General features: G+C 37.8%; 1 protein-coding gene and 1 pseudogene across 1 annotated transcript; one reads left to right on the plus strand and one right to left on the minus strand.

Annotated features, from left to right (window-relative positions):
• Positions 1-249: 249 nt before the first annotated feature.
• On the plus strand, positions 250-4766 carry LOC113307834 (annotated as a pseudogene).
• A 177-nt stretch (positions 4767-4943) lies between these two features.
• LOC113307835 lies at positions 4944-5562 on the minus strand. Its single transcript, XM_026556295.1, has 2 exons — positions 5264-5562; positions 4944-5188 (listed from the first exon to the last, which is right to left on the minus strand). The coding sequence occupies exons 1-2, from the start codon at positions 5530-5532 to the stop codon at positions 5086-5088; spliced, it is 372 nt and encodes a 123-aa protein (XP_026412080.1). The 5' UTR covers positions 5533-5562; the 3' UTR covers positions 4944-5085.
• Positions 5563-18416: the final 12854 nt, after the last annotated feature.

Consider the following 18416-nt stretch of genomic DNA (forward strand, 5'->3'; position numbering starts at 1 on the left):
CCAGATCGTGGATTAACTAGATATGCCTCGCGCGTAGTCATGCATTAATATTCATTAATTATTATGTTGTTTTCTTTTCTTAATACAATTTCTTTATTCATGTTTGGCCAACGCATATGCCTGGGATCAACACTGCGCAACCTATAATGTTGCTTCTTTCACCAAAACTCCAATTGCCACAAAGGCAATTGGCATTCTATAGCTCTCAAGTGATCGGTAGAATCGCGCGTGTCCCAACTCCCAATACCTTATAGGCTTTTGCCCAGCGGTTTTGAGCTTGAACCCCTCTGTCTCTCTCACAAATTCACAATCTTTGCTTCCCGGTTCTTCGTTCCTCAGAAAAGTGCTCTTTTTAGATCACACAACTTGTTTGGTTGTTTCTTCAACTTTCTCTCCCAGCTTCTCATTGAGAGGGAGAGAGACCTGGTTAGGTTAAAATTTCTACCATAACCAGGTTTCGGTCATTTCATTCTCTCTAAAAGAAATTTCAGCTATTAATCCTCAAAAATTGCAGCTGCAGATCATATATCTGCTAACATGAACGATCTGCTTACGGTATTTAACCACATCCTAATTCATTTTTTTTTTATTATAGAATTTTGATTTTAAATGTTATAGGTTTGATGATACATTGTTCATATTTGGATTGAAATGTTAACAGTATCTGCTCATTTTAAAAAAATTGGGGAAAACATGGAAATCGAAACATTATAATAATATATCTTTCTAGAGAGAGGGGACAATCAACAATTATTTTCCATAACTTTTGATTTCCACTTGCATGAACCCTATATATTCACATTATATATTCTTAGAAATGTTGAGCATCTCTCAGAGAAATAGATTGGTAAATTAATCCATGTGGGTATAATCACAATCATATAAGATAATCAATCTCGATTTAGTTTAGTACTAATGTGTTATTTTCAGCTTCATTTGCCTTTGAGATTTTTATTTATTTATTATTGTTTGGACATCAAAACATAAACAACAACTGCGGAACATAACAATTAAGTAGTTGTGGCCTATGGGTATACTGGAGGCATCAATTTTTGGTCGATCATAGCAATAGATATACTGCGGCATTCTACATACTAATATGAGTTAAATGGTCTCTGATATGACTTCTGAAATTTTCAATCTCAATTATGAGTTAGTATATTGCAGTAGTTTAGATAACTAACAGTGTTCTATACATGTATAAATTGTGCATGATGGTCTACATGTGTGAAAACAAAAAAGTGGGTCGGAGATGTATGTTTCTATGCTGAGACCTTCGAATAGTCAGAATGCTAGCTACTTGCAGAAAAATTTGTTTTCCTCCGTGCAAAGAGAACTTGAGATTCTACATTTTTCAGTTTTGTGTATCATAAACTTGTAGAAGATTCTCTTTTTATCTCTTTATGTTTTTTTTTCCAGAACTCCTTCGAGTTTCCTCGAGGAGAAATCCAAAGAAATGCTCTAAGAATTCTGGAGAGTTAGGGTTGGATACTTATTTCACACAGGTAGCTCAACATAATATTTATGAAGTGTCCAACGTCTTTGCAGTATTGACATGCGTGCAGATTCTAATGTCTGTGTTTGATGTAATATGTGATACTATGTTATGTTTTCACGATAGGTTGAAGACATTGAGAAAGAAATCGATAAGCTTAGCAAGATATTAAAAAAGCTCCAGGTAATGCCCTCCTTCCCCTTGATTCTTCTTACTTCTTAGGTGTTCTCTTTTCCTTTTTTCTTTTTTCCTTTACAACGATAGCTGTGTTTTCTTTGTCACTATCTAAAAACATGAGTTCTGTTTTGTTTTGTTTTCCGTTCCTATTTCTGGGAAAGGATGGTTTCTACGGTGCTAGTTAAATCTTGCTTAGAACATCAATGAGGTGGAAACTAACAGCTTTACCGGGTTTCTCCCTTAAACATAAAACTCATAGAATCTGCCATGATAACATCTCTGAAATGGCACAAGTGCTCAACAGAGGGTTATGCTCGCCTACATATCTTTTGGTGGTTATATCAGCCATGCAGCTTTCTTTTGCCACTACTTATTTTATTACTTGTATATGAAATCTTTGCGATGTTTGGTCATCAATGAGACCATCCAAAGTGTTACTTCAACCAGTGCATTCAGATGACCAAGTTAACTTTTCGGAGCAAAAAGGAAACTATGCTATTCTAAGATGTCCCTGGAAATGCTGCAGTGGAAAAATCCTTGAATTACCTTGAGAATAAAAAAGTATTTTATTTCCATTAACCTGCTTATAATAAATGCAGGATGAAAATGAAGAGTCAAAGTCTACATCCAAGGCGCCCACCATGAAAGGTGATTCCTGCTGCGTGTTACATACATATAAATGTGTACTGCTGTCATTATGTTGTATGTCGGGAATACAATCCCTCTTTACTTCTTTCCTTACCATCTCAAAGTTCAAAATTTCTGCTTTGTGGGTAGAAAAAGTGTTTTTCTTAATCTTTTTCCATGCTCTCGTGGAAACCTTAATGTGTGGTCATGCTTTTCCTCCCAGTGGTCATGACTGATTATATAATTGGCCACAGCAATCAAGCAGCGCATGGCAAAAGATGTAGACGAAGTGTCGAGAATTTCTCTTTTAGCTAAAGCTAAAATCGAACAACTAGACAAAGAAGTAATACTATCTGTCTGCCACACTTTTGTATTTATGACTAAACAATCCCTAGGACTGCCAACCTGGCCTGTTATTCTGTTTTTCTCTCCCCCAGAATTTAGCAAATAGGCAAAAGCCTGGAGCTGGAAAAGGAACAGCTATTGAACGAACCAGATCGGCTAGCACACTGTAAGTTACTTTCAACTTTCCTTTTGTAAATGTATGTGGTAGCTAAAGGTGACTCTTCAGGGGTTTGGGGTGTTAGAGTAAGCTTATGATATGATTTTCTACACTGTGGGGACATCCTTCACAAAGTCAGCCTTTGACGTGACCATGTGTGCACCACAAAGTTTGTGGTGCAACATGCCGGCTCCCAAGTTGAATAGCTTGTAGAGTCTTGTACGTATCTGGTGGTTCCTTAGCATTTAACTGAATCTCTCATTTTTACTGCAGTGCCTTAAAAAAGAAACTGAGAGATAAGATGTCTGAGTTTCAGGTAGTATCTGTCTACCTAACTTTTGTTTAATCATCTGAAGACTTTGAACTTCAGAAATATGATCCAACATCAAGTTTTTCTTCCTTTCTAGTTATAGCGTAAATCATCTATTCTTTGCAGACTCTAAGGCAAACCATTCATCAAGAGTATCGCGATGTGGTTGAAAGAAGAGTTTTTACAGGTTTAATCCCAACATAGTGAAGTTTCTGTCATGCATTATATTTTTCCTCTTTCTAACACTGATTATGTCTGCGGTTTTCAACACTGATGCCACACAATCAGTAACTGGTCAGCGAGTTGATGAAGATGTAAGGTTTCTTCCCGAACTAAAACTTTCCATTTCTAAGATTTCTATGTAATTTTGGTTTCTTATGAATGTGACATTTGTTTTTTCAGATAATTGACCACTTGGTAGAGACTGGAGAGAGTGAGCAAATTTTTCAGAAAGCAATTCAAGAACAAGGCCGTGGCCAGGTTTGTCTATGTTTTCTCCTTCTCATTCTCTTATCAAGTTAGCTTTATAAGTCTTTCTAATTACGAAACTGCATTGTATTTGCAGATTCTCGGGACCTTTGCAGAAATTCAAGAACGTCATGAAACGGTTAAGGAGCTAGAAGGAAAACTACTCGACTTGCAACAGGTTTGGTCTCATTCCCTTCCAAGGAACTGATTTCATCTAGTCAACCTAGAAATCCAAATATATGTTATGGATGACATCTATCCTGAGTTTTTACACCATGTTTTTGTTATAATTTTTGTTCTACATATATTAAAGGAGATTATGGACTAGACATCAGTTTTATCCAATATCTGTTCTTAAGTTTCGCTGACGAATCAGGTTACTTCTCTAGGAGAACTCTAAAACCTACTACACTTTCAAATTCCGTGTCCTGCACCTTGACCTTTTTGCTCTCTATGTTTTGTAGATATTTCTGGACATGGCAGTGATGGTGGAAGCACAAGGTGAAATTTTGGACAATATAGAATCACAGGTATTGAACAGACCCCTCCTTGCAAAAATGTAGTGTAGATTAAGCACCACATAATTTCTATCTGATTTTTCAAGCAACGTTTATGATGCAATAAATAGAGCTGTGCAAGATCATTATCCAGTGCGAGATGCTTGTTAGTTAGGTGGCATCTTTTTTGTGATTCTAATTTTTTGAAAAAGGATAGTTTGGTTAGATAGTCTGCAGAATCGGGTGTCCAAATATAATCTTGCAAACAGCCCAAAGTCTGGAAAAGTTACAATATTTCATTTTTTACCCAGTTTGAGTAGATTTGGGGACTGTTTTGAACCAAACAAGCAAGCAGATAATAAGAAATTGTGAGGAAAATCCATGTTTGTTTTTTGTATATTCCTCTTAACTCTTTATCTTTTTTTAGGTGTCTAATGCAGTTGATCATGTGAATTTGGGAAATAATGCCCTCCTGAAGGCTAAAAAGAAACAGAAGAGCTCAAGAAAATGGACTTGTATAGCTATTCTCATCCTTCTTATAATAATTATCATCGCTCTTGTGTCCGTGTTCAAGCCCTGGACCAGTAAAGATGGTGCATAATGTGGAAATCTTTCGTAATGTTAATATTAATTCTTGATATATATAAATAAACATTTTCAGTAGTATCAAAAAAAAAAAAAAAAAAAAAACATTTTCAGTCCTCTTTCAAGAGTTGCAAAGTTTCTCTGTGTTACTGGTTGTCCGTCAAAACAAATATTTCTCTTATTGTAATATCCATTGCCCTAAAGTTTGCCGATACTTATAAATATGACATATTTTAAAATACCCTTACTAATCTATATTACAGTGTCAGCTTGATGCCTTGATTTTTTTTTTGAAGCATAATATTGTGCTTTCTCTTTTTGTCATTTGTCATAAATATGAATTCACATTCCAATATAATGCAGTCACAAGTACAACACAAATTTTTAGGTTACCTCTTTCAAGAGCAAACATATTGTTCATGTATCACTCATCAATGTCTAATGGCTTAAAATGCTTTCCATCAATTAGATAAGTACCCATTGTAAGCCTAACTGCCCATACATCTTTAGGCTTTCTTGCTACAATTCTGTCAAAGAATAAGAGACCAATTAATATAGCCAAATTCAATAACATATCATGCAAGACTCATTTAGTTACATACCTTCCAACATCACCTGGCTTGACAAACCCAGTATTAACTCTAAGACATGGAATTGAAGTTGCTGTTTTGATTGTTTGCGGAGCATCGACAAAGATAATTGCAGACCCAATCTCAAGTTTTGAATTACTGGAGGATGACTCTGATGCTTCACATTTAATCGCAAACATTGATTTTCTAAGTTTGTTATTTAAATCATTAAATTTTAGTGTTGAATTACTTTGAAACTTGGATGATTGAATCATTGTACTAGGATATAGTGAAAAAGCCATTACTAGGTTGTAGAAATTGTATACAGATAAGAATTCTAATTAGTGGCTAGCGCGTGTCTGTATGCGGATGCAACTTGCAAGGGTTATGAAGTAACATGGGTAACCTGAACTCACGTCTACCATGGGCAAAAATCACACCTCCATCAGGAAGATGGAAAACAAACAGAGTTAATGAATATACAGCAGTTCTACACTATGGCTGCTTTGAACAAAATATAAACCGTTCACTCACACAAAAGTGGGCCCCTCACTAGAGAAACAGGGTGCTAGTTTTGGGCCACCATGTGCGTCTGTGGGGTTTATAAATTGTTTGTTTTAGCGGTACGTTTAGCTATCTTCTGTCTGAGGTTGAGTATTAGACATTTAGAGCAATTCCTATGGGATGAATAAACTCACATATTGTTCATTTTGCTCTCATTATGGAATGAACAAACATGAAAAATGGATGTTCAAATCAACAGATTTGTTGATTTGAACATTGAGTTGGAACATCTAGCGCGCGTCTGTTGTAAGGACGCGCGTCTGTTGTAAGGACGCGCGTCTGTTGTAAGGACGCGCGTCTGTTGTAAGGACGCACGTTCTTGCCAAAAACGCTGGTGTTGGAAGAACCAACGCGCGACCATACCAAAAACGCCAGCGACATTTTCATTGACTCCCGCGATTTTTGGATTGACGCCCAGTACAATCCTGATTACTTTACTAATTTTTAATCCTATTTTATCTCACATCAATCCTACTTTATCTCACCTAAATATTATATTTTATTTTTCATCTTTATCCTACAAAACATTTTATATTAAAAAGAAATACTAGTGGGGCCTTAGAAAACCAAATCTATTCATTTTGCCCTGCTTTACCATAGTGGAGAAACCTGTTTGGCCATCCAGGTGGCTCAACAAAATTTTGAGTTTGAACGTTACCATAGGAATTGCTCTTAGCCTTTGATTTCCAGTGTACTGTTTCTAGTAAAAGAATTGGGTAATTTGCCTGGCGTCATTAGGGGCGACCCTGAAAGAATTAGGGGAAACTAATAAGACAAAATAGGATCACCCAATCCTAAAATGAAGCCTTCCCTTATCTCTGACTTTTTGAAATGGCAAATATACCCTCCACAATCGGTAGATAAAACTACAATCGGTAGTTTATTTTAGTAATCGGTAGATGTTAGGATAATCGGAGGTTATTGTGTAAATATATAGTATGGCCAAATTGAATAACATATCATGCAAGACTCATTTAGTTAGATACCTTCCAACATCACCTGGCTTGACAAATCCAGTATTAACTCTAAGACATGGAATTGAAGTTGTTGTTTTGATTGTTTGCGGAGCATCGACAAAGATAATTGCAGACCCAATCTCAAGTTTTGAGTTATTGGAGGATGACTCTGATGCTTCACATTTAATTATAAAATTGAATTTTCTCAGTTTGTTATTTAAACCTTTAAATTTTAGTGTCGAGTTACTTTGAAATGTAGATGATTGAATTATTGTACCGCGGAACAGTGAAGAAGCCATTACTAGGTAGTAGAAATTGTATAGAGATAAGAATTTTGAATATGGCTAGTCCGCGTCTATTTTGTGGACGCAACTTGGAACTAACGTAGGTAACCAAAACTCACGTCTCCTGAAGTTGAAAAACAAGCCGACCTGGCTATATAGTTTTGTCTTAAGGTTGAAACTTTATAACTTCACTTTACCCCTGATTTTTCGTTTCTAATGACTTTTTTATTTTTTGAAAGAATGTTTCTAGGGAAACTTAGGCGCAGGCCCAAAAAAATAATATTCTCATTGTCAGGCCCACAATTAATTTTTAGTTCCGTGACACCCATAATTATATGAAATTATTAAAAATGTATGCATGACGGATTATGCATCTGCATGATGGGTTATGCATCAGGGGTATAATTGGCAACGCAACTTGGATATAACATATCTAAAAATCCGCGCCTTGGGATTTTACAAATTTTTTATCGTCGGAAATCTTTTTAAGAGAGCTACGCAACGAGTACAAACAAGAATATCAAATTTTTGTTTTTCACGAAAAAATCGGAGGTGATCATCATTTTAGGCAAATTTTTTTCGAAAACTTGATACATAACCATTATGCAGCCACCAAAAAAGATGTATAACACATTCTGCAAACGCATAACGAATTATGCAACCATTTTCTCCACTGCATAACAAATTATGCATTTGGATAACAAAGTTATGCATCTATAACAATTTATGTAACCATTGTTTTGGTTGATTTTAATGCGTACATAAAAAAATTGATGCATAATGCAGTATGCATCCATATTTACGGATGCATATCAGGTTATGCATCTATTTTCTCGATGCATAAAAGATTGTGCAACAATTTTCTCGATGAATAATGCATTATGCAGTCATATTTTCACGACTGCATAACATGTTATGTAGATATTATTGTAGGTGCATGACAAGTTATGCAACCTTATTTTCTGTTGATTTCAATACTAAGAAAAAAGTAGCTGCATAACGTGTTATGCAACCGTTTTCTGGACTGCATAACAAGTTATGCAACAAAAAAAAAGCTGCAGAACGTGTTATGCAACCAATTTCGAGAATGCATAACAAGTTATGCAACAAATTTTGTAGATGCAAAACCTGTTATGCATCACTATTCACACCTCCATTTTTTTAAAATGCACGTCACACGCACACCAAATCAGACTCCACAAAACCTTGGCAATCACCCTCAACAGCATATACCACCTGAATTGGTTTGTTTCTCCGCATCAACACCAACGACTCTTGCTTTAGTTCAGCTGCACAGACCACCAGTACCTATCATGCCACCACCAGCACATACCACCTGGACTGCATAACAAGTTCACTTTGAGGCAAGTAGTATCCATAGACATAAGTCCACTTTAGAACACACCTGCATTCTATGATCTGTGACCAAGCATCTGTAATAACCCCAAGCTCCATTTCTGACAAGCCATATAGTTCGATAAGCTTTGCTAAATACTCGGATAGCATTTTCTTCAAACTTTCCATTGCCTTTAGCCTTGACTTCTGATTTTCTACAAATCTTTCGTAGAAAAAAGCATATCTATCTAAGTAATCTTTTGTCTCTTGTATAATTGAATCAAAGCCTATACCCACTACTAAAACAACTCTTACAGACCCTAACTGACCGAATTTTTTAAGAACATCCTAAATGTGACCAGTAGATAAGGCAGAAAAAGGAAGAAGATAACACCCCCCCATAATTCCTATCTTACACAATATTACAAACCACTCCATCTTCCTTTTTGGTTGCAGAGATCAAAGACCCCAAAAAAAAATGGTACTTGAACAACTTGAGTGACTAACCACTGACACCCAAGAACAATTGATTTTGTAACTCCCACATAAAATGGAATATTCAACAACTTCGGGGGAGCTTGTTGGTGTAAAAGAGTGCAGTCGTGCAGACATGCACAAAACAATCAATACTGGACAAGTTTACTGGTTATTGCTTCTGTTTTGAGCAGCTGCTGCATTCATTGCAACAACATCTGGTGCAATCTCCCAGCTTCCACTTCTTCTTCCCCAACTAGAATGTCGTGCATCAGACTGAACACTGGGATTTTGAAGATCTTCCCCTGACTCCAACAACATCCCAACACCAACACTACCAAATCTGCAATTCAAAATCAAAGGAAACCCATCCATTCATTTCCCAATTACCAGCAACAAAAACTCAATTCCTTGTTCAATTTCAAATTGTCTAAAACCTCCATCAATCTCTCGAATCTTCTCATATAACGTCATATAAGATTCTCATTGTACAATCCCACTTCGGATCCTTCAAAAACAGAATACAATGGTTTTACATTTGAGATTTTGGCGAGTTTGTACCTGAGATTTTCAAAGACGACGACGACATTTAATAGAGACTGACTGAAGAAACTAACCATGATGTGTGATTTGAAAACAGTAAGAACACACCAAACGAACACCATACAACCTAAATCCTTCTCAGATTCGATTGCAGCAGCCACAGTTATCTTCTCAACCACATCAACAGTTTCTCGATCTGATTTCACATCTATAGTTTTGGATTGTGCAAAATGAGATTAGAAATTTAGGATGCGTGAAAAAATTCGGTAGAGAAGAAGAAGAAAAGAAATTGAAGAAGAATCGTGAGGAAATATATAATTTTATAAATTATGGGTTTGGGAGAAATTTTCTCACAAAATTTGGGGACGCGCTTGAAGTTTTCTGCCCGTGGGTTTCACTGTGGAAAAAATCTGAAAAATGGGTGTGGCTGTAGTTTTCACATGTTTCTAATGACTAAGGTTGGGCTATTGGGCTTTATTATGTCAAGGTAGCATAGTAAGTTTAATCTTAAAGCAAAATTTATCTCCAATAGATATTTTGCTCCAATGCATGCAAGGATAACCAAACACCACATACGTATTGATGAGTGCCAAATATTGTATATATTTATCCCTTTTTGTTGACATTTAACTCATCTTTTATGCATTAATTCTACATTTTATCCCATATTCTGTATTTTCATTGTTTTCAAGAATAAATATTTTTATTAATTAATTTTGCATTTTTAGGTATTAAATAAAGTTCGGATGACTTGCGGAGCAAAAAGAGCAGAAAAGTAGTGAAAAGCCGGGAGAAATCACGCAAGGAAGCCGCGAAGAATGGTGCGCACAACCTCATTTTCTACACACAAAAACGCCTCAGTTCTCAGCCATCAGATCAGTTCTCAGAAGCATCCGACGGTCGCTCCTTCATAGAGCATCAAAATCTGAAGTCTCTGCCAAGCACCACAGCGCCGAAATTCCAAGCCTTCAGATTAGATGGTAGTTGAATCCAACGGTTGCTCCCTTGCTGTTCATCAAAGTTTGATATCTCCGCCTTACACTACAGCACCTAACCTAATCTAGCACCGTTCGTTTCGTTGTATCACTTCATCCGACGGTCTCTCCTCGCTTGCCTCCGCATCACCGTCCGATCTACCTACCAGCTCCACATCTCACGGCTTAGTCTCGCTAAACATCAAAAATCGCTGAACCCCCACGCCTCACACCTGAGCACCTATACCCATCGCCAAACACTCCCCTCCTTCTTTCCATCGACTTCTTCCTTCCTTCTCCTCTGCAACTGCTCCACCACCAACTCCACAACTGCTCCACCGTACCACCTGCTCCACCATCTCTACCACCTCACCTCTGCAGCGCCATCACTTCTTCACCATCATCACCCGACCCACACCATCCCCCTAGCCGAGTTGCTTTAACTCCTCTCACCAACTGACCTAGGTGAGGGTTGATAAAACATCTCGAATTAGGGAGAAATTGACGCAATTGGAGGCAGAGAAGGACCGAGAAGAAGAAAAGAGGCATGGGTCACCACCAATTCAGCGGATTTGGTGAGCAATTTCGGAATTTAAATACCTAATTTTAATTTTAGGGTTTGGAAATTATTGGGGCTTTTGTAGTATAAATAGCTCATGGTGTAGAACGTGTGAAGGGTGTTCTTGGGCTAGCCGAGATTCCCCCAAAATTGGGTTAGTTTAGGTTTAATTTCAGTTCTTGAATTTCAATTAGATTTCAATTTAGGGTTTCAATTTTAATTCCCTGTTAGTGTTAAATGTTAATTCTATGTTAATGTCTACTCTTAATTTCTTTTGATTTTCAATTTCACTGTCTTTATCAATTTCACTGTCTAGGTCTGTTTATTTTAGGTTAATTTTCAAATGTTATGTTAGTATCCATGTTATGTTAGTATCCTGTTAAATTTTCACTGATTTTCAAATGATGTGTTAGTACCCTGTTTAGGTTAATTTTGTTCATTGTTAGTGTTTACCCTGTTAATGTGTTCATTGTTAGTGTTTCTGTTAATGTGTTCATTGTTAATTTCTGTTAATGTGTGTTGTTTATATGTGTTGTTCCTGTTTTGCCATCCTAAGTTATTCCTGTTACATGTGTCCTGTTAACATGTGTTGTTCTTGTTTATGTGTTAGAGTCATTGTTAATGTCTTGTTAGTGCCTTCTTTAGTTCAATGTTAGTTGTAGTTCACTGCTGTTAGTTTAATGGAATGCTAGGCTAGTTACCTTTGAAGCATTGAACTGATTGAGTAATGGAAGAAATCAGTGCTCATAGCAAGCTGATTATCTTGCCATTCTTTTTGTATGCTTAGGTGCATTGTGTTGATTGAATAGTGGGGAGAAACTAGTGCTCACTAGTGACAATGAGCAAGCTAGTTCTCTTCCCACTCTAGAAGAATGCCTTAGCTTTGCTCTGTTAGCTTCACCATCTCCCTGCCCTTGGCTTAGGCCTTGGTTCACTTGCATTGTTCTTTGCTTTTGCCCTGTGTTGCCCTGTGTTGCTTCCATGTTCATTTTGTTTGCTATTTTCTCCTGCTGCATTCACTGCCTTGTTGTGCTGCTGCTGTGCATTCTCTGCCAAGCTGTGCTGTGCTGCCTTATTCACCCCTAGCTGCCACTGCTGCTGCTGCAACCCTGTTGCTGCTGCTGTTTTTCTTCCCCTTGCCTTGTTCTGCTGTTGTTGCCTCACTGCTGTGCATATTGCTTGCGGCTGCTTGCTTTCTTTCTAGCACTGCTGCCTGCTGCTTTGTTCTCTTCCAGGCCAGCCCAGTTTAGGTTAAGGCAAGCCCAAAGCCTAGCAAACCAAGCCCAGTTTCTAAGACCAAAAGCCCATTGACACTCAAAGCCCACTCACTGGTAATTCCAAAAGCTGAGCCCAGTTCACAAGTGAACTGTTCATTATCAAGCCCAGTTCAATTCATTTTAAGACCAACTGAGTCCAAGGCTCAGTTCAATTCAAAGGCCCAAGGCCTAAAGCACTTCATCATTACAAACAAACCCACTAAGCCCAAAGCAAATTTAGAGCCCAATAGCAATTTAGAGCCCAAATAGCTAAACACTACAAAACACTCCCGATCTCTGTGGATCGACCCGTACTTGCACGAGCTACAACTGACGACCGTGCACTTGCGGTATTACTGTAGGCCCGCGTTTTCACTTCGCTTCATTTTTATACATATCTCCGGGTCCACCAAGTTTTTGGCGCCGTTGCCGGGGAACATTTTGCATTTAAATATAATATCTTTGAGGCCTGCCAAGTTTTTGGCGCCGCTGCCGGGGATTGGTGCTGTGTTTTTCGTGTGTTTTTCTTAGCTATTTTGCATTTCACTGCATAGCATTTGCATCTGCATCTGCTTCACTTCATTTGCTGTTGGACCTGCTGTTCTGAACCTGTTTTTCCTCTGCTGGGACGCCACCAAGGAAAAGAACCAAAACCCAACTGGGTTTTTGCAACAATATCAGAGCAGCTGGGCTGTGCTTAAAAGGTAACCCATTTAAGAGAACCCGAATTGTGGGCTTCCAATTTTTTAATTGTGGGTTGTAATATTAAAGCCAATTTTTGGGCTTCTCTTATTTTCTGTTGGGTTTGTAATAATTTATTTGTGGGCTTGTATTGTTTAATTTGGGATTGTTTAAATTCTTTCATTGGACTTGTATTTTGGACTCTGGGTTTAAACCCAGCTGAGCTTGTAACCGATTGTGGGCTTGCTTTCACTCAAGAGTGGACCTCGAAACCAAAGTTTTAAAACAAACGTCGGGCCTTAACCAACTGGGCCAAATTAAACTTTCAAAATTAAAACTTAGTGTTTCTTGAGCCGCAGCCTACCTTCCATTCCATTAGAGGACAAACAGTGGGCTTGCTCCCATACAAAAACCAAATTTTATTTTCTTTTTTTTAAAAAAAAAAAAAAATTCTTTTGCTCCCATTTTTAAACCAAATTTTCTTTTTCGTTTTCCCATCAAAACCAAAATTTGTCTTTTTCCCAACAAAACCAAATTTTTTCCAAAAAGTCCAATCCCAAAAAAAAAAAAAAAAAAAAAAAAAAAAACAAATCTTCCAATCCCAAAAAAAAAAGTCCAATCCCAACAAAACCAAATCTTCTTGTAGATAATGTGTTAGTTAAATTTCCTTTTGTATATATTTTGCTAATCCAATATGATCTCGGCTGAAATATGTTGGATTTTTGCCTTGAATAACGGAGTTTTAATTCTGCTTTCGCCGAAATCGGGTATTCTCTCTCCTTTTACTCTACTCAGCATGTCCCTTTCCATATGTTGCATTTTAATTCTTTCCATATCTTGAAACATTGAGGACAATGTTTAGTTTAGGTTTGGGGGTATAGAGTAGATACCATGATAATTTGCTATAATTGAAAACGAACTCCTTCTTCTTTTTGAAAAAATTGAAAAATTCCAAAAAAATTAAAAAATCAAAATTCAAAAAAAAAAAATTAAAAAATGAAAAATCATAAAAAATGGAGCTCATTTACCTTGAAATGTTGACTCTTGTGCAAATATGTATTTTTATTAGGAGTCTTAGTCTAGATATTTAGGCACCCTGATTCTAGCACAATTCACATAGTGATAAGAAATTTGCACGCGCACGATCTACCAATACATGTATGGCCTCGATCTTCAAGGTGTTTGATAGGAAGTTACGATTGCCAATCACTTTAGAATACTGAACGAAACTTGACTAGGTTGTTCTTTGGTTGGTTGGGATAGAAGGTGGAGGTTACATTAAGAAAGACAACCATCGAATTTAACTGGGTGCATCAAAAAGGGCTACCTCTTGCAAAGTGTCATGTAATCTTTTGTTTCCTTTTGTATATGTATCAAAAGTGTTTCCTTGTAAAAAAAAAAAAAAAAAAAAAAAAAATCAATCAAGTATTTATCAATTCCATCATCTCTTGTTCCAAAAATAAAAGAGAATAGTCAATGTAAATAAGAGTCATGTAAAGAAGAGTCATTTTGTTGTTTTTTTTGTAATAAGCAAGGAAGGGTGTATGCCATTGATGTACAACGCGAGTAATTGTGAAATACCTCCAACTCATTCACAATTCTCGTAAAGTCCGGACAGCTAGCTAGATTTCGACCTCAGTTCTTAGCCTGAGAAACTATCTCTTGGTGATTAGTAGTCATGACTTCAGATCTTTCTTTACACATGTGTAGATACACTTTACACTCTTATCACATGTCCTTATTTGTTATCAGTGCTAGGATTGTGCCTTCGATAGCTAGATTGACATCTCCATTTTGCTGTGAGCTTAACTGTTTTGCACATGTCACATTTGATGGAATCTGAGCTTATATTTTGACCTAGAACTTTGTAGGTACGTTCTAAGCAAACCTTCACGAGACTTCAACTCGTCCACTAGGGACACTTAGTGGTTTAAAAGGCTTAGTGCATACGCTAAATGCATTCGAGAGACCAGCGACAGTGGCATAGTTAGGATTTCCTTAGTTTTGTTTTACTTGAGGACAAGTAAAATTCAGGTTTGGGGGTATTTGATGAGTGCCAAATATTGTATATATTTATCCCTTTTTGTTGGCATTTAACTCATCTTTTATGCATTAATTCTACATTTTATCCCATATTCTGTATTCTCATTGTTTTCAAGAATAAATATTTTTATTAATTAATTTTGCATTTTTAGGTATTAAATAAAGTTCGGATGACTTGCGGAGCAAAAAGAGCAGAAAAGTAGTGAAAAGCCGGGAGAAATCACGCAAGGAAGCCGCGAAGAATGGTGCGCACAACCTCATTTTCTACACACAAAAACGCCTCAGTTCTTAGCCATCAGATCAGTTCTCAGAAGCATCCGACGGTCGCTCCTTCATAGAGCATCAAAATCTGAAGTCTCTGCCAAGCACCACAGCGCCGAAATTCCAAGCCTTCAGATTAGATGGTAGTTGAATCCAACGGTTGCTCCCTTGCTGTTCATCAAAGTTTGATATCTCCGCCTTACACTACAGCACCTAACCTAATCTAGCACCGTTCGTTTAGTTGTATCACTTCATCCGACGGTCTCTCCTCGCTTGCCTCCGCATCACCGTCCGATCTACCTACCAGCTCCACATCTCACGGCTTAGTCTCGCTAAACATCAAAAATCGCTGAACCCGCCTCACACCTGAGCAACCTAACCCTATACCCATCGCCAAACACTCCCCTCCTTCTTTCCATCGACTTCTTCCTTCCTTCTCCTCTGCAACTGCTCCACCACCAACTCCACAACTGCTCCACCGTACCACCTGCTCCACCATCTCTACCACCTCACCTATGCAGCGCCATCACTTCTTCACCATCATCACCCGACACCACACCATCCCCCTAGCCGAGTTGCTTTAACTCCTCTCACCAACTGACCTAGGTGAGGGTTGATAAAACATCTCGAATTAGGGAGAAATTGACGCAATTGGAGGCAGAGAAGGACCGAGAGAGAAGAAAAGAGGCATGGGTCACCACCAATTCAGCGGATTTGGTGAGCAATTTCGGAATTTAAATACCTAATTTTAATTTTAGGGTTTGGAAATTATTGGGGCTTTTGTAGTATAAATAGCTCATGGTGTAGAACGTGTGAAGGGTGTTCTTGGGCTAGCCGAGATTCCCCCAAAATTGGGTTAGTTTAGGTTTAATTTCAGTTCTTGAATTTCAATTAGATTTCAATTTAGGGTTTCAATTTTAATTCCCTGTTAGTGTTAAATGTTAATTCTATGTTAATGTCTACTCTTAATTTCTTTTGATTTTCAATTTCACTGTCTTTATCAATTTCACTGTCTAGGTCTGTTTATTTTAGGTTAATTTTCAAATGTTATGTTAGTATCCATGTTATGTTAGTATCCTGTTAAATTTTCACTGATTTTCGAATGATGTGTTAGTACCCTGTTTAGGTTAATTTTGTTCATTGTTAGTGTTTACCCTGTTAATGTGTTCATTGTTAGTGTTTCTGTTAATGTGTTCATTGTTAATTTCTGTTAATGTGTGTTGTTTATATGTGTTGTTCCTGTTTTGCCATCCTAAGTTATTCCTGTTACATGTGTCCTGTTAACATGTGTTGTTCTTGTTTATGTGTTAGAGTCATTGTTAATGTCTTGTTAGTGCCTTCTTTAGTTCAATGTTAGTTGTAGTTCACTGCTGTTAGTTTAATGGAATGCTAGGCTAGTTACCTTTGAAGCATTGAACTGATTGAGTAATGGAAGAAATCAGTGCTCATAGCAAGCTGATTATCTTGCCATTCTTTTTGTATGCTTAGGTGCATTGTGTTGATTGAATAGTGGGGAGAAACTAGTGCTCACTAGTGACAATGAGCAAGCTAGTTCTCTTCCCACTCTAGAAGAATGCCTTAGATTTGCTCTGTTAGCTTCACCATCTCCCTGCCCTTGGCTTAGGCCTTGGTTCACTTGCATTGTTCTTTGCTTTTGCCCTGTGTTGCCCTGTGTTGCTTCCATGTTCATTTTGTTTGCTATTTTCTCCTGCTGCATTCACTGCCTTGTTGTGCTGCTGCTGTGCATTCTCTGCCAAGCTGTGCTGTGCTGCCTTGTTCACCCCTAGCTGCCACTACTGCTGCTGCAACCCTGTTGCTGCTGCTGTTTTTCTTCCCCTTGCCTTGTTCTGCTGTTGTTGCCTCACTGCTGTGCAGTATTGATGCTGCTGCTGCTTTCTTTGCACTGCTGTTGCTGCTTCCTCTCCTAGGCCCAGCCACAGTTTAGGTTAAGGCAAGCCCAAAGGCCTAGCTAAACCAAGCCCAGTTTCTAAGACCAAAAGCCCATTGACACTCAAAGCCCACTCACTGGTAATTCCAAAAGCTGAGCCCAGTTCACAAGTGAACTGTTCATTATCAAGCCCAGTTCAATTCATTTTAAGACCAACTGAGTCCAAGGCTCAGTTCAATTCAAAGGCCCAAGGCCTAAAGCACTTCATCATTACAAACAAACCCACTAAGCCCAAAGCAAATTTAGAGCCCAATAGCAATTTAGAGCCCAAATAGCTAAACACTACAAAACACTCCCGATCTCTGTGGATCGACCCGTACTTGCACGAGCTACAACCGACGACCGTGCACTTGCGGTATTACTGTAGGCCCGCGTTTTCACTTCGCTTCATTTTTATACATATCTCCGGGTCCACCACGTATCAACCAATATCTCACTCAAAGTCTTCTGAAAAGATGCATCGAAATTCAAGCCGAAACGCATGCGTGTCTCAATTAGAGGATGAATTTTTGTTGAAACAACTACATCATAAGAAGAATAGAAACCTTTATGAGGATTCTAATCAGACTTCCTTCTTCTCCTTTTCCTCTGCATCAGTCTGAAGCAAACCTGAAGAACCTTTTAAGAAAGTAGATGAAACAAATCAAAACTTTTCAACACAACAATCAAACTTACATCATCTCAAAAAAGATACGAAATCTTCAAAACCTTTTAAAACCAAAAAAGATACAGTTCCAAGTTCATCTGCAACGTTTACAAAAAACCACATAGAACAACGTATCCCAATTCTTCAACTGACTGAAAGGATGCAAAACCTAATGCAAACCCATAATGAACATAGCGTAGCTGTAAAGGTGGTAGGAGGGTATGAAGATTTTTTCCAGGTAAAAAAAGTTTTAACCAATAGAATCTTCCCTATGATGATACATCACATAAAAAAAATGCCACTTTCCAGGTTATTCAGATGTCACTCAAACACAGATCTGATAAAGAGTTCATTCTGGCTCAACAACCATGGATTGCGGGACTATATGTGATTCTATGTGAAGACTGGGACTTTTTTGTGCAACACCCACTCAATTGTTTCAAATTCTCACCTTTTTGGCTGCAAGTTCTTAATCTACCGGGACTGTTCAATGACGAGGGGGCAATCAAAGACATCATAGAAAGATCGGGAACAAGAACAGTGCTGAAAGTGGATCTGGAAAGAGCACAACCTCGAGCGCTTGTAATGATGGATCTAAATAGACCATTCATGCCGGTAGTCATGTTAAATATGGGTAAAGGAAAATGGATTCAGTTTGCTTA

The sequence above is a fragment of the Papaver somniferum genome, chromosome 9 (assembly GCF_003573695.1).
Source record: "Papaver somniferum cultivar HN1 chromosome 9, ASM357369v1, whole genome shotgun sequence".
Lineage (NCBI taxonomy): Eukaryota > Viridiplantae > Streptophyta > Magnoliopsida > Ranunculales > Papaveraceae > Papaver > Papaver somniferum.